Raw genomic sequence first — 13,712 nt, 5'->3', positions numbered from 1 at the left:
TTCCTGGCTGAGGAATTCTGGGAGTTGAAGTCCACAAGTCATAAAAGGGCCAAGTTTGAAGACCCTTGCTTTAAGAGATAGAGAACTAGGTAGGCCCAATTTTTAAAAAATCAGATGCCTCTTTTTTTCTTTCATCAGTACCATTAATGACATATTAAAAATGTGTAATAAATGATGTCTATTACTTGGATTTCCTAAACAGACAGGAGCATGCAAGTTTCTATTTTTAAATTCCTAACTGAAATGCTAAATTTCTCAGTTCCGAAACAATAAGATATGGTTTATATGTGAAATAGGGGTTTAAATCTAATGTTTAAATTACAGTATAGATTGTTTAGCCTGTTACTGATAGTCCTCAATTTACAACCGCAATGGAGTGCAAAATTTAGGTTGCTGTGTCAAGAATGTGTTGAGTTTTGCCTCATTTTACGACTTTTCTTGCCACATCATAAATATGAACCAATTGTCACACATCCGAATGTCAATCACATGACCATGGGGATAATGCAATGTTCATAAGTGTGAAAAATAAGTCAGCTTTTGTCAATGCCAATAGTTTCCACAAGAGGAAAAGGCACCAGCATCTCCCCACCATTAAGCACTCAGATCAGCATAGATTAACTCCAAGGTCAACTACCTACCAACAATCAAGTAAACAATACCCCAGTCAAGAAACTGCCAGTTTCACTATTGTTGTTGTGATTCAAGTGTCAGCCTTTGCTCCCAGCAGCTGAGTCCCAGGAGGAGGAGGAGGAGGAGGAGGAGGAGGAGGAGGAGGAGGAGGAGGAGGAGGAGGAGGAGGAGGAGGAGGAGGAGGAGGAGGAGGAGAAAAGGTTTGGAGAGCCTTCAGTGTCTCAAGACTCTCAGCCTGGCCCCTCCAGTCGTGTTCCTCATGAGGCTCAGACAGCTGAGTGCGAGGTGTCGGACTCAGAGGAGTCACAGGTGAATCTGTTCAGAGACACTAGAAGCAGAAGGAGAGCAGAGAAAATCAATGAGGCAACTCAGTGAGAGGAGGAGAAGGCAGTGAGAAGCCATGCCTTGGGACTGATAATAAAAGGGGAAGGTGTGGGCGGTGCTGGTTGCTGAAGGCAACTGTTTGGAGACAGTCAAAGAGAATCCTGGTCTGTTAATCTGTTTGACTCTTGTTTGACTCCTGTTGGATTTTTTGAATCATGTATTTTTGGTTGAAGAAAATATGCTGCTGCTTTTTTGTTTGAAGGACTTTATTAATAATTTGGAAGTGTTGGGGGTTGTTTTTTTTCCCCAGCCTATTGATTGTTAAAAGAAAAAGGGGTTGTCCCTGACACACAAACAGGGCTGGTCATAGGCTGGAACAGAACAATTGTATACATTATTGACACAGCGGCGTCAACGCTGGCTTGGGCATTTTGTGAGAATGGCTGACGGTCGAAAGATTCAGAAAGATCTCCTGTATGGAGAACTGGCGCAGGGAAAGCGCCCCAGAGGGAGCTGCGATATATGGATATCTGCAAGAGGGATCTAAGGGCCTTGGGAATAGACATTAACAGCTGGGAAAGCTTGACCTCTGATCGCTCAGCTTGGAGGCTAAAGACGCAGCATAGCCTTCTCCAAGTCGAAGAGACACTTGTGCATCAGGCTGAGGCAAAGAGGCAGTCCCAGAAACAGCGAAATCTGGGGGCTGGACAGGGGACAGATTGTATCTGCCCTCAGTGTGGAAGGGACCGCCACTCTGAAATTGGCCTTTTTAGCCAAACCAGATGCTGCTTTAGGACCTCTTTCCAGAGCACGATACCATAGTCTCTCAAGACCGAAGGATGCCAAAGAAGAACAAGAATCAAGAAACTGCCAAAGAGCCATTAGTTAAACAGCCCTAACGAAGAATCTCCTAAGATTGCCCCCACCCACACAGACAGGCAAGACACCAGAATCTGAACAGACAGCAAACCTCACTCCTTACTAGCACTGATGATGTTCCCTAGTCAGGGTAATGAAACGTCTGCAAGAAAACACGCAAGCTCAGGGTGCCCTCATTTCAACCCTGAGCTACAGATATTCTCCTTCATTAATAAAACTATTAATGTTTGCATCCCTGCAAACAACAGTTAAGCTGGCTTACAACAGCAAAGCTATTTTCTTCTTGTACCTCCCTTTCTGAATTTGTTTCATTCCTACTAAGGTCCTTGCAGTTTCTCCCAGCCGACCACAGGAACACACCAGGACCATAAACTATGTGTACAAATTGTGTGTACATAATTTACATGCACTTATCCCAGCACCAGCCTTTGTAAACTAAAGGCATCTATTGCAGGCAGAGAAGAAATAACATATATTATAATCATAACAGAATAAAATGTAAGAAAATATAATATATAAACTACAGAGATACACTACAGAGAGAGAGAAAGTAAACTAAAGGCATACTATATATATATATATATATATATATATATATATATATATATATATATATATATATATATATATATATATATATATATATATATATATATATATATATATATATAAATTTATTTAAATTCCATTTATATCCCGCCCTTCTCCGAAGACTCAGGGCAGCTTACAAGCTTAGCAGTAGCCTTCATTCTATGTATATGCCTGCTTATAAGGGCTTTCACACATACCTCCAAGTGGCATTATTACAAAGTCAGCTTAATTGCCCCCAACACACACACACACACACACACACACACACACACACACACACACATATATATATATATATATATATATATATATATATATATATATATATATATATATATATATATATATATATATATATATAATTTTAGATTGCTAACAAAGAATTAAAGGGAGACTGATATGCATTTCAAACTTATTTGTTTTCATCAGTCAGCCATGAAAACAAATAAGTTTGAAATGCACATCAGTCTCCCTTTAATTCTGATGCTGGAATAATTGCTTTAAAATCAGAGTGTAAAATGAAATCCACTGGCTTATCTGATAAGCAGTTTCATTTCTAATCTTTTCCATTTTCGCTGAAATTTTTAAAAAAATAGAAGCCAGCGCGTCCCTGGGTGGGCTCGAACCACCAACCTTTCGGTTAACAGCCGAACGCGCTAACCGATTGCGCCACAGAGACCGCTTCGGAGAACTTGGCGGTCATTTAGCGTGAACATTTACTCAAGATTTTGAAAATCTAAAACCTGACTGCATTGAGATCTTAAAGGCAAATGTAATTCCACTGCCAGTGAATCAAAGTAAAGGGCACAACCCGTCTTCTCCTTCATTCGCTTTGCTTACAGGTGGACTGCCTCTGAAAAGAGAAGCTCTGCTTTTTTTTTTGTCTGCTACGCATCAAACGTTTTATGCTTTAGAGCAGGACTTCTCAAATCTTAGCAACTTGTAAGTTGCGTGGACTTCAACTCCCAGAATTCCCCAGCCACTCTAAAAGAAACCTGTTTTCGAGTGACGTGCAGATTTCCTCTTCCTCTGTCTGAGTCACATTTTCACAAGACCTTTAATGCAAGGTTAAATTCTTGGAGATGATGTTTTGGCCAAATTTTGATTTTTGCAAAAAAAAGCTTTTTTTAAAAAAAAAACCAGCCTCTCCCCGTCGGGGAATCGAACCCCGGTCTCCCGCGTGACAGGCGGGGATACTTACCACTATACTAACGAGGACAAGACAAAACGGGGTTGTTAATGACCCTTTTTGTGTCCCTGAAATCTTTAACTCACAAGAATTGAACTGCTTTATCTCCCGCGTGCGAACTTTAAATATTTTTTTTTAGTAAGCATCTCATTCACCGCATACTTTTTTTCCCTTAGAAACGAAAATATAAGTCACCTTCCTTAAGGTGCAATTCTAACATGGGAAAATTGAACTGCATTCTCATTTTCCACTGCCGTTAAAAAACAAAAGACAAGGCAAGGGAGGGGTTAAGAGTTAAGCAATATTTTTTTTATTTAATAGCAATTTTTTTTTATTTAATCCCATTTATATCCCGCCCTTCTCCGAAGACTCAGGGCGGCTTACAATCTAAGAAGCACAAACCAATGTGCTTAGCAATAGCCTTCATTCTATGTATATGCCTGCTTATTATTAGGGCTTTGCCCCCCCCCCCAAGCGGCATTTTTACAAAGTCAGCTTAATTGCCCCCAACAATCTGGGTCCTCATTTTACCTACCTCGGAAGGATGGAAGGCTGAGTCAACCCAATAGATTGGACTCAAACATTGGGAAGTCTCAAAAGTGCTTTACTCCAAAGGGCAAAACGGACTTTATTTTTTTTGTTGAACACACCTGGAATACTGCATCCAGTTTTGGTCTCCACGTTACAAAAAAAAAAGATGTTGAGACTTTATTTATTTTTATTTTTATTCTATTTATTTGGGAAAAAGTTTAGAGAACAGGCAACTAAGATGGGTAAAGGCCTGGAGACTAAAACATAGGAAGAACAGTTGCGGGAATTGGATATGGCCAGTCTAGACACAGAAGAAGTAGGGGTGACATGATAGCAGTATTCCAGGATTTGAGGGGCTGCGGCAAAGAAAGGTTCAACCTATTTCCCAAAGCAAGAAACGATGGATGGAAACTAATCAAGGGGGAGAAGCAGCCTGCAACTAAGGAACAACTTCCAAACATTTGAGAACAATTAGCCAGTGGAACCGCTTGCCTCCAGAAGTTGTGGGTACTTCATTATTGCAGGCTTTCAAATGATATCTTCGGAGGAGGGCGGGATATAAATGGGATAAAATAAAATAAAATAAATATAGGGTCATTATCCTGCTTGAGCAAGGGGTGGTTAGACTAGAAGGCCTTCAAGGTCCCGCCCAGCTCTCTTCTGAATGAAGATGTTTCACTTCTCCTCCAAGAAGCTTCTTCAGTTCTAATTCACTGATGGGGACTATTGTCTCGTTTAAAGGTTCAGAGTCCGGATAGAAAAGAAGGCTGGTTTAAAAGAGGAGTCAAAGAGGCGTATTATGTTAAAACTGAACAATCATTCCTTAAGAGAGGGGGGGGAGAAGGATACAACACCACCCGTTTGCAACACAGCCCTTTCACCAGCCCCAAGACGGTTCCACACCTATTTGCAATCTGATTCAGGTGATTTTGAGGACACAGATTAACTCTCAGATGGTTTTAACAACTCTTTAGACCAGGGGTCTGCAACCTTGACAACTTTAAGACTTGTGGACTTCAGCTCCCAGAATTCCTCAGCCAGCTGAAGTTCACAAGTCTTAAAGTTGTCAAGGTTGCAGACCCCTGCTTTAGACGCCCACAAGTCTTAAAGTTGTCAAGGTTGCAGACCCCTGCTTTAGAGTCCACAAGTCTAAAAGTTGTCAAGGTTACAGACCCCTGCTTTAGACGTCCACAAGTCTAAAAGTTGTCAAGCTTGCAGACCCCTGCTTTAGACGTCCACAAATCTTAAATTTGTCAAGGTTGCAGACCCCTGCTTTAAACATCCACAAGTCTAAAAGTTGTCAAGGTTGCAGACCCCTGTTAACGACAGGATGATTGAGAACAGCCTAAATCCTTTTATTCTCCCCACCACTTAAACTTAACCTTCTTGGATGAGAAGTCTTCAAAAAAAAAAACCCAAACCCCCAAGAAAGCCCAGTTGCCATTTTAAAGCACCGTTGGGATAACCACAACCAAGATAACCCGAGAACCTGCACAGACCTTAATTTGTAAATTTCCCCCAAGTCAAACCCTGTTAAAAGAATCATTTGGCAAAAAGTTTCTGCCCCATGAAGCAAATCTTTCAAGCAAGCCGCCTTGTACTTAAAAAAGAGCACAAAAGCAAAAGCCACTTCCTTACAGTTTTGAATTCAATCAAAAGTTGCACCATTTCCTTAGCAGATTTTAAATACTTTCAAAAACCCATCCACTAATTTATTTTTTTGTACTGCCTGTCCCGATTGCTTATTAGCCCAGCGAGAAGGCTGGGAAAGCTAAACTGAAGAATTTGCCACAGCATTAATTCAAACACAAGGCAGCTAAAAATATATATATATATTCCTACGGATTGAAACCTTTTCTAGGAACGAACGCCTCTCCGTTTACGACGGAAAGCCAACCAGGATGATGGAATCGAACCGTTTTTGCCAAACCTGGTGCTTTAAAAAAAATAACTTTTGAAGGCGGCGGTTCATCAAGCGCAACAGCTTTTTTTCTTTTCTTTTTTTTTTTGAGCAAGTGGGTGGCCCTTCAAAGAGCCTTTGGTGCAATAAAAGGGATTTTTTTTTTCGGTCCCCACGGGGACCGAGAAAGCTACTTGGAGCTGGTGTACTTGGTCACGGCCTTGGTGCCCTCGGAGACGGCGTGCTTGGCCAGCTCGCCTGGCAGGAGGAGGCGCACGGCCGTCTGGATCTCACGGGAGGTGATGGTGGAGCGCTTGTTGTAGTGGGCCAGGCGGGAAGCCTCGGCTGCGATGCGCTCGAAGATGTCGTTGACGAAGGAGTTCATGATGCTCATGGCCTTGGAGGAGATGCCGGTGTCCGGGTGGACCTGCTTGAGCACCTTGTAGACGTAGATGGAGTAGCTCTCCTTGCGGCTCTTCTTGCGCTTCTTGTCGCCTTTCTTCTGCGTCTTGGTGATGGCCTTCTTGGAGCCCTTCTTGGGCACCGGGGCAGACTTGGCCGGTTTGGGCATCCTGAGCAGCGAGAACACAACGTGGAAGAACATGGGAAGAGTGAAGGGCAAAGAGACGCTTTTCCTTTATTTATAGGGCGCGTATGCAAATGATCAAACCGGTCAGTTCTAGAGGAGATCAACCCTGACTGCTCTTTAGAAGGCCAGATCCTGAAGCTAAAACTCAAATACTTTGGCCACCTAACGAGAAGGAAGGATTCACTGGAGAAGAGCCTAACTCTGGGAAAGGTGGAGGGCAAGAGAAGAAGGGGACGACAGAGAATGAGGTGGCTGGATGGAATCACTGAAGCAGGAGGCGTGAGCTTAAATGGACTCCAGAAGATGGTAGAGGACAGGAAGGCCTGGAGGAATGTTGTCCATAGGGTCGCGATGGGTCGGACACGACTTTGCAGCTAACAAGAGCCTTGGTGGAGCAATGGGCTAATGCCTCCTTAAGTAACACCAGCTGCCTGCAATTAGAGCAGGTTCGCATCCCACCAGGCTCAAGGTTGACTCAGCCTTCCATCCTTCCGAGGTAGGTAAAATGAGGACCCAGATTGTTGGGGGCAATTAAGCTGACTTTGTAATAATGCCGCTTGGGGTGTGTGTGAAAGCCCTAACAAGCAGGCATATACATAGAATGAAGGCTACTGCTAAGCTTGTAAGCCGCCCTGAGTTTTCGGAGAAGGGCGGGATATAAATGTAATAAAAAATTTTAAAAAATTAAAATTAAATTAAAACAACAACATGCAAATGAGCGGTTTCAAAATCCTCAAGTCCTATTGGTGGGAAAGCGCCCTAGCGTGAGGCTATTGGAAGAGAAGCCACGAAGGTGCCATTATGTCGAATCTCGGCCTTCCATTGGTGCTTTTAGTTTGAACGTACCTCATTGGCTCTTTTGAGAAGAGCGGGCTGGCTAGAAGGACCAACTTAGAAGTCTCGGAGCAATAATACCTTTTTTAACCTGTTTCGTTTTGAGATGTTTCTTTTGGAGAATCTTGTGGATTTTAAGCTTTCCCCGCCTCCCGCCCCCTATTTTTTTTTCCCCTGTGTGCATCCTGTATACCGGGACAATTAGTTATCCAGTATATAAATTATTTAACATTAATGATGCTACCATTATATCAAGCTGAGAAATAGTTTTTAGAGAAATGTTTTTAAGATGTCAAAGCAGAAGGGAAAACTCGCCCCTTTCGTGAAGCCGAAATAGCTCAGTTGGGAGAGCGTTAGACTGAAGATCTAAAGGTCCCTGGTTCGATTCCGGGTTTCGGCAGGGAGACGGGTGATTCGTTTTTTTTGTTTAAAAGGGTTTTTTTTCCCCAATGCGTTTAAACCTAAATCACATTATACGAGGCATTTGGGTGACTTTTGCAGTTCAGAGTTGGAGGACCCACAACGCAAACTAACACGTGAGCAAACCATCTTTTTTTTTAAAAAAAATTCCGTTTTAAGTTATCCCAGAAAACTTACTCCAGAAATGTCAGCTTATTCTTTACAATACTCAGCACGATACGATTTTTCCTAACTCGGGTCAAGTAAGATTCAGAATATGGGAAACGACGCTAATGGGGTTGGGTTTTATAAATCGGTTTTAACTTTTTAATGTGTACTAATTTATTTACGGGCATTGCTGTTTAATTATTTTTTTTTAATTTTTGTATCTTGTTTTTTATTATGTATTGCCCTGTTCACCGCCCTGAGTCCTTCGGGAGAAGGGCGGTATACAAATTAAACTAATAATAATAATAATAATAATAATAATAATAATAATAATAATAATAATAATAATAATAATAATAATAATAATTTGTTTTTAACTTTTGTATTTTGGTTTTTTAATCACCCTGTAAACCGCCTTGAGTCCTTCGGGAAAGGGCGGTATATAAATGTAATAAAAAAATAAAATAAAATAAAATAAAATAATAATAATAATTTGTTTTTAACTTTTGTATTTTGGTTTTTTAATCACCCTGTAAACCGCCCTGAGTCCTTCGGGAAGGGGCGGTATATAAATGTAATAAAAAAATAAAATAAAATAAAATAATAATAATTTGTTTTTAACTTTTGTATTTTGGTTTTTGAATCACCCTGTAAACCGCCTTGAGTCCTTCGGGAAAGGGCGGTATATAAATGTAATAAAATAAAATAAAATAAAAAATAATAATAGCTGTATAGAAGCTTTAAAAAAACCCACTAGTAATAGTTAACGTGGAAACATAAAATTGACGGCAGACTGCGTGGTCCGCCGAGTCTTGCCATATTTTCTTTATTTTATAGTTAACTCCTCTCAAGACCCAGCTTTCCTTTTGAAATTTAAATCGTGACCAACAGCTATTTTAAAAGAAAATTTGAGTGGCCCTTAAAAGGGCCTTTTTTGGGGGGAGTTGGGTTTTCGAAAAGACACTTTAGCCGCCGAAGCCGTAGAGCGTGCGGCCCTGGCGCTTCAAGGCGTAGACCACGTCCATGGCGGTGACCGTCTTCCTCTTGGCGTGCTCGGTGTAGGTGACGGCGTCGCGGATCACGTTCTCCAGGAAGACCTTCAGGACGCCGCGGGTCTCCTCGTAGATCAGGCCCGAGATACGCTTCACGCCTCCGCGGCGAGCCAGACGGCGGATAGCCGGCTTGGTGATGCCCTGGATGTTATCGCGAAGGACTTTGCGGTGCCTCTTGGCGCCTCCTTTCCCCAAGCCTTTGCCTCCTTTCCCGCGGCCGGACATCTTAGCAAAAGAAACGCTCCGCCAGAAGCTGAAAGAAGAAAAGCGTTCGCTGACTGAACGGGCGGAAGGTTTATGTAGGCAGCTGTCCGACCAGAAGGAAAACTTACAAGCTAAGTCACTCCCATTGTTCCTTTGCATAATAAAGGCTGTCCAATTCAGGCTGCGCGGTGCGTTTCAAACTAGCCAATCAGCTGTGGGTAGACCTAACCCCCAGAGAAAAGGCTTCTCGGCGCCATGGTTAGCTTCCCCGGAGCGGTTCTGATGTAGTTTAGATTTAGAATCTATTCTAAACGATATAGGTTAAGCTTTAGCGTCTATGTAAATATAGATACTCAACTATATAAATTAAGTTTTAACGTCTATGTAAATATAGATGCTCAACTATATAAATTAAGCTTTAGCGTCTATGTAAATATAGATACTCAACTATATAAATGAAGCTTTAGCATCTATGTAAATATAGATCCTCAACTATATAAATTAAGCTTTAGCATCTATGAAAATATACTCAACTATATAAATTAAGCTTTAGCATCTATGTAAATATAGATACTCAACTATATAAATTAAGCTTTAGCATCTATGTAAATATACTCAACTATATAAATGAAGCTTTAGCATCTATGTAAATAGATACTCAACTATATAAATTAAGCTTTAGCATCTATGTAAATATACTCAACTATATAAATTAAGCTTTAGCATCTATGTAAATATAGATACTCAACTATATAAATTAAGCTTTAGCATCTATGTAAATAGATACTCAACTATATAAATTAAGCTTTAGCATCTATGTAAATAGATACTCAACTATATAAATTAAGCTTTAGCATCTATGTAAATATAGATACTCAACTATATAAATTAAGCTTTAGCATCTATGTAAATATAGATACTCAACTATATAAATTAAGCTTTAGCATCTATGTAAATATAGATACTCAACTATATAAATTAAGCTTTAGCATCTATGTAAATATAGATACTCAACTATATAAATTAAGCTTTAGCATCTATGTAAATATAGATATTAAAGCTTAATTTGAGAGGACGTTTATATTTGTATTTTTATTCTTTGTGGACTCCTTCTCAATGGAATTGTTCTCTTCCAGTATTTATTCCGCCTATGTTTAAATTAGCAAGCCCCACACTCAGAAGAGCTTGGATGGAGAAACAAATACTATTTAAAAGTTCACCAGGTAGAACCTAATCAAAGTGCAAGGTGAGATAGAACTAATCTCATTGATTTCCTGTTGGGACTCCATTATACAGTGTGTGTATATTGTATTGTATTGTATTTGTGTGTGTATGTTTTTGTGTGTATGTGTGTGTATGTATACTCAGTCACCACTCTGAGACAGGATGCTATATTAATTAGATCAATACATACACTATCACTCTGTGATTCGAACATATAAAGGTAGTTCTCAGCTTACAATCATTTGTTTAGTTGGCCGTCTGAAGTTACAACGGCACTGAAAAAGCTGACTTCTGACCATTTTTGACACTTACAACCGTTGCCCCATCCCATGGCCATGTAATCAAAATTCAGACGTTTGGCAACTGGTTCATAGTTATGATGGTTGCAGTGTCCCGGGGGTCATGTGATCCCCTTTTGTGACCTCCTGACAAGCAAAGTCAATGGGGGAAGCCAGGTTCACTTAACAACTATGTTACTACCTTAACAATTGCAGAGATTCACTTAACAACTTTGGCAAGAAAGGTCATAAAATGGGGCAAAATTCACTTAGCGTGCTCACTTAGTGAACGAAATTTTGGACTCAATTGTGGTCGTAAACTGAGGACTACCTGCACTGGGAGCTGTAACTTTTGATTTTTGTTAAAGCAATCAACTCTTTAGTCGTCATTATGCTGTTTCTCGTGCTGCCTCTGGCTGAAGGAAGCATTCAACAGCTGCAAATCAAACCATCTTAAGCTTTCCCTGGCATGACTTCACACATTCAGTTTTCTGTACTTAGGATAGCAGAAATAGCTCCTGCTTGTGCAAACCAAGTACATAGAAAGGCACCAAACTCTCAAATGTCAAGTCTTGACATTATTGCTATATTTCCTATGAAGGTGTTGGGGTAATTCCCAGCAGTTGCTGATTTGGTTACTCAGAAGCATCTTGCATAGTTCAGACCAAGGCAATGCAGAGCTGAAATCAGCAAAATTATGGACACAGTTGCCTGATGCTTCTCCTGCGACAAATAAATATTGCTCAGATGTGCTAGTCTTGTCTCTATAGGCGGTTTGCTGAAACATATGGACAATATAAAGAACGGTTGCTGGAACTGGGTATGTCCAGTTTAATGAAAAGGACGTGTGTGTGTGTGTGTGTGTTTGTGTGACATGATAGCAGTGTTTCAATATCTCAGGGGCTGCCCCAAAGAAGAGGGAGTCAACCTATTCTCCAAAGCACCAGAAGGCAGGACAAGAAGCAACGGATGGAAACTAATCAAGGAGAGAAGCAACCTAGAACTAAGGAGAAATTTCTTGACAGAACAATTAACCAGTGGAAGAGCCTGCCTCGAGAAATTGTGAATGCTCCAACACTGGAAGTTTTAAAGAAGGGATTGGACAATCATTTTGTCTGAAATGGCATAGGGTTTCCTGCCTGAGCAGGGGGTTGGACTAGATGACCTCCAGGGTCCCTTCCAACTCTTCTATATTCTAGTCTAGTCTAGCCGTGTTCTCTGGGACTTCAGTCTTGTGGCCTTTGATGAAGTGAGTGCCATAGTCTGTTGCCCAGTCACCTGTGGGTTGATCTTTTCCCCTCCTGACTTCTTTGGAAATATGGAGAGGAGCATGACGCATTAGATCTACCAAATGGCCACTGCTTTGTTTCCAGAAGTTTGTCTTAAAAGATCCCTTGAGGAGAGATGGGATCATTTTTCGATCATGTTTGCCTAAGGAACTAAGTTACCATAAGGAAACAAAAGGAAAAATATCACCTACATCTTAAAGGAAGTTGGGTCCCAAATCCCATTACCAACTATCAGACAAGAGGAACAAACAGTCTTGTGAATCGACGAAGCGAGAACTTTGGGGGATAAAATGGGATAAAATGAAGCCCACCCACTCTTTTTGAATTGCCTTTGGAGCCAGACATCGTGGCTTCAGTCCCTCTGACCAGTGTTTGAAACACATTGTAGCCGTCGGTAAAAGTCTTGGGTGTTATTTCAAATTCACTGAGTGCCCTGTGTATTCTCGAGAGCCGATGGTATTTGTGTAATTTGACGGTGGCTATTTTCCAGGGCTGTTTGAGTGAAATGAACAAAAGCTGAACCCGGGAGCGTTTAATACTTTGTCTGGGAAGAGATAGTTACAACAGACACACTGGATTCACTCATTCAAACTTTGTGTTTTGTTTTCTGGTGGGCAATTCCATGATTTAGGACAGGGGTCCCCAACCTTTCTCGGCAGCCCAGTGGGAGAGAGGCACCTTTATGTGCGCACATGTGCACGAATGCTAAGGTGGCTGCGTGTGTGTGTGCGCGCGCAGGGCCGTGAGCACGCGTGCTCCGCAAATGGGGCTGCTAGCGCCGCGCAAGGCTCGTCTAGTGCTGCCGCAAGAGGTGGTGAGCGCATAAACATGTGCGCACGTGCTAGCCAGCTACTCTGGTGGCCAAAAGGCCACGGGCTGGTAGTGGGCCACGGCCCATAGGTTGGGGACCTCTGATTTAGGGCTCCTCCTGGACCCATGGCTTCAGCTAGGTGGGAAGGCTACGGTCAAGTGGGTGTTGTACAAATTGCAGTCCCAACAGAGGAAGATTTTGTAGCAGTTAACTCCATGTCCTTTCCACCGTTCAGCTGAACTACAGGTAGTCCTCTCAACTTACCACACATCGAAAAACGGGCTTATGAACTGCTATTCACACTTGCGACCGCCGCAGCATCCCCACGGTCAGGCGCTCCGACCTTCTGACGAGCAAAGTCAATGGTGAAACCCAGATTCACCTAACAGCCGGGTTACTAACTAACTAAATGCAATGCTTCACTTAACAACGGTGGCAAGGGAAGTCCTAAAATGGGGCCAATTCACGTTTCCCTTAGTGAGGTAAAATGTTGGGTTCAATTGTGGTCGTAACTCGAGGACCACCTCTTTTCCTCTGCCCCACCATCCATCTGTCCTCAATCTTATCAACTTTCCTTACACACTCATTGCCTGCTGGTTGCGCCAATTAGCCCAAACATGGCCAACGCCAGAGTCAGGTGATCGGTGGGACCCTCTTTCCCTAAGGACATCTAACCCATCCTACCAGGTTGGGCGTGCAGGTCCGAGTCCTTTCCCCCAAATATTGTCATCGGCTGGGAGCTAGGAAGCCTGCCTTTTTGGTGGCAGCCCCTGCCCTATGGAAACTCTGCCCCCTGAAATTTGACAGGCCTCTTACC

At 41.9% G+C, this 13,712-nt stretch overlaps 2 protein-coding genes across 2 annotated transcripts; both read right to left on the bottom strand.

Annotated features, from left to right (window-relative positions):
• Positions 1 to 6,075: 6,075 nt before the first annotated feature.
• Positions 6,076 to 6,618, bottom strand: LOC310648518 (histone H2B 7-like; the record flags this gene model as incomplete). Its single annotated transcript, XM_083376412.1, has 1 exon — positions 6,076 to 6,618. The coding sequence occupies one exon, from the start codon at positions 6,616 to 6,618 to the stop codon at positions 6,238 to 6,240; it is 381 nt and encodes a 126-aa protein (XP_083232538.1). The 3' UTR covers positions 6,076 to 6,237.
• Positions 6,619 to 8,412: 1,794 nt separating this feature from the next.
• Positions 8,413 to 9,321, bottom strand: LOC310648331 (histone H4). The gene has a single exon (XM_083376088.1). It carries the CDS (start codon positions 9,312 to 9,314, stop codon positions 9,003 to 9,005), a length of 312 nt encoding a protein of 103 aa, XP_083232214.1. The 5' UTR covers positions 9,315 to 9,321; the 3' UTR covers positions 8,413 to 9,002.
• Between the last annotated feature and the right edge of the window lie 4,391 nt (positions 9,322 to 13,712).

The sequence above is a fragment of the Vipera ursinii genome (genome assembly GCF_947247035.1).
Source record: "Vipera ursinii genome assembly, chromosome: Z".
Classification (NCBI taxonomy): domain Eukaryota; kingdom Metazoa; phylum Chordata; class Lepidosauria; order Squamata; family Viperidae; genus Vipera; species Vipera ursinii.
This window is presented reverse-complemented; position numbering and strand designations above follow the sequence as displayed.

Coding starts and splice junctions, on each gene's coding strand:
- LOC310648331 (XM_083376088.1), bottom strand. CDS start 9,314: ATGTCCGGCCGCGGGAAAGGAGGCAAAGGCTTGGGGAAAGGAGGCGCC.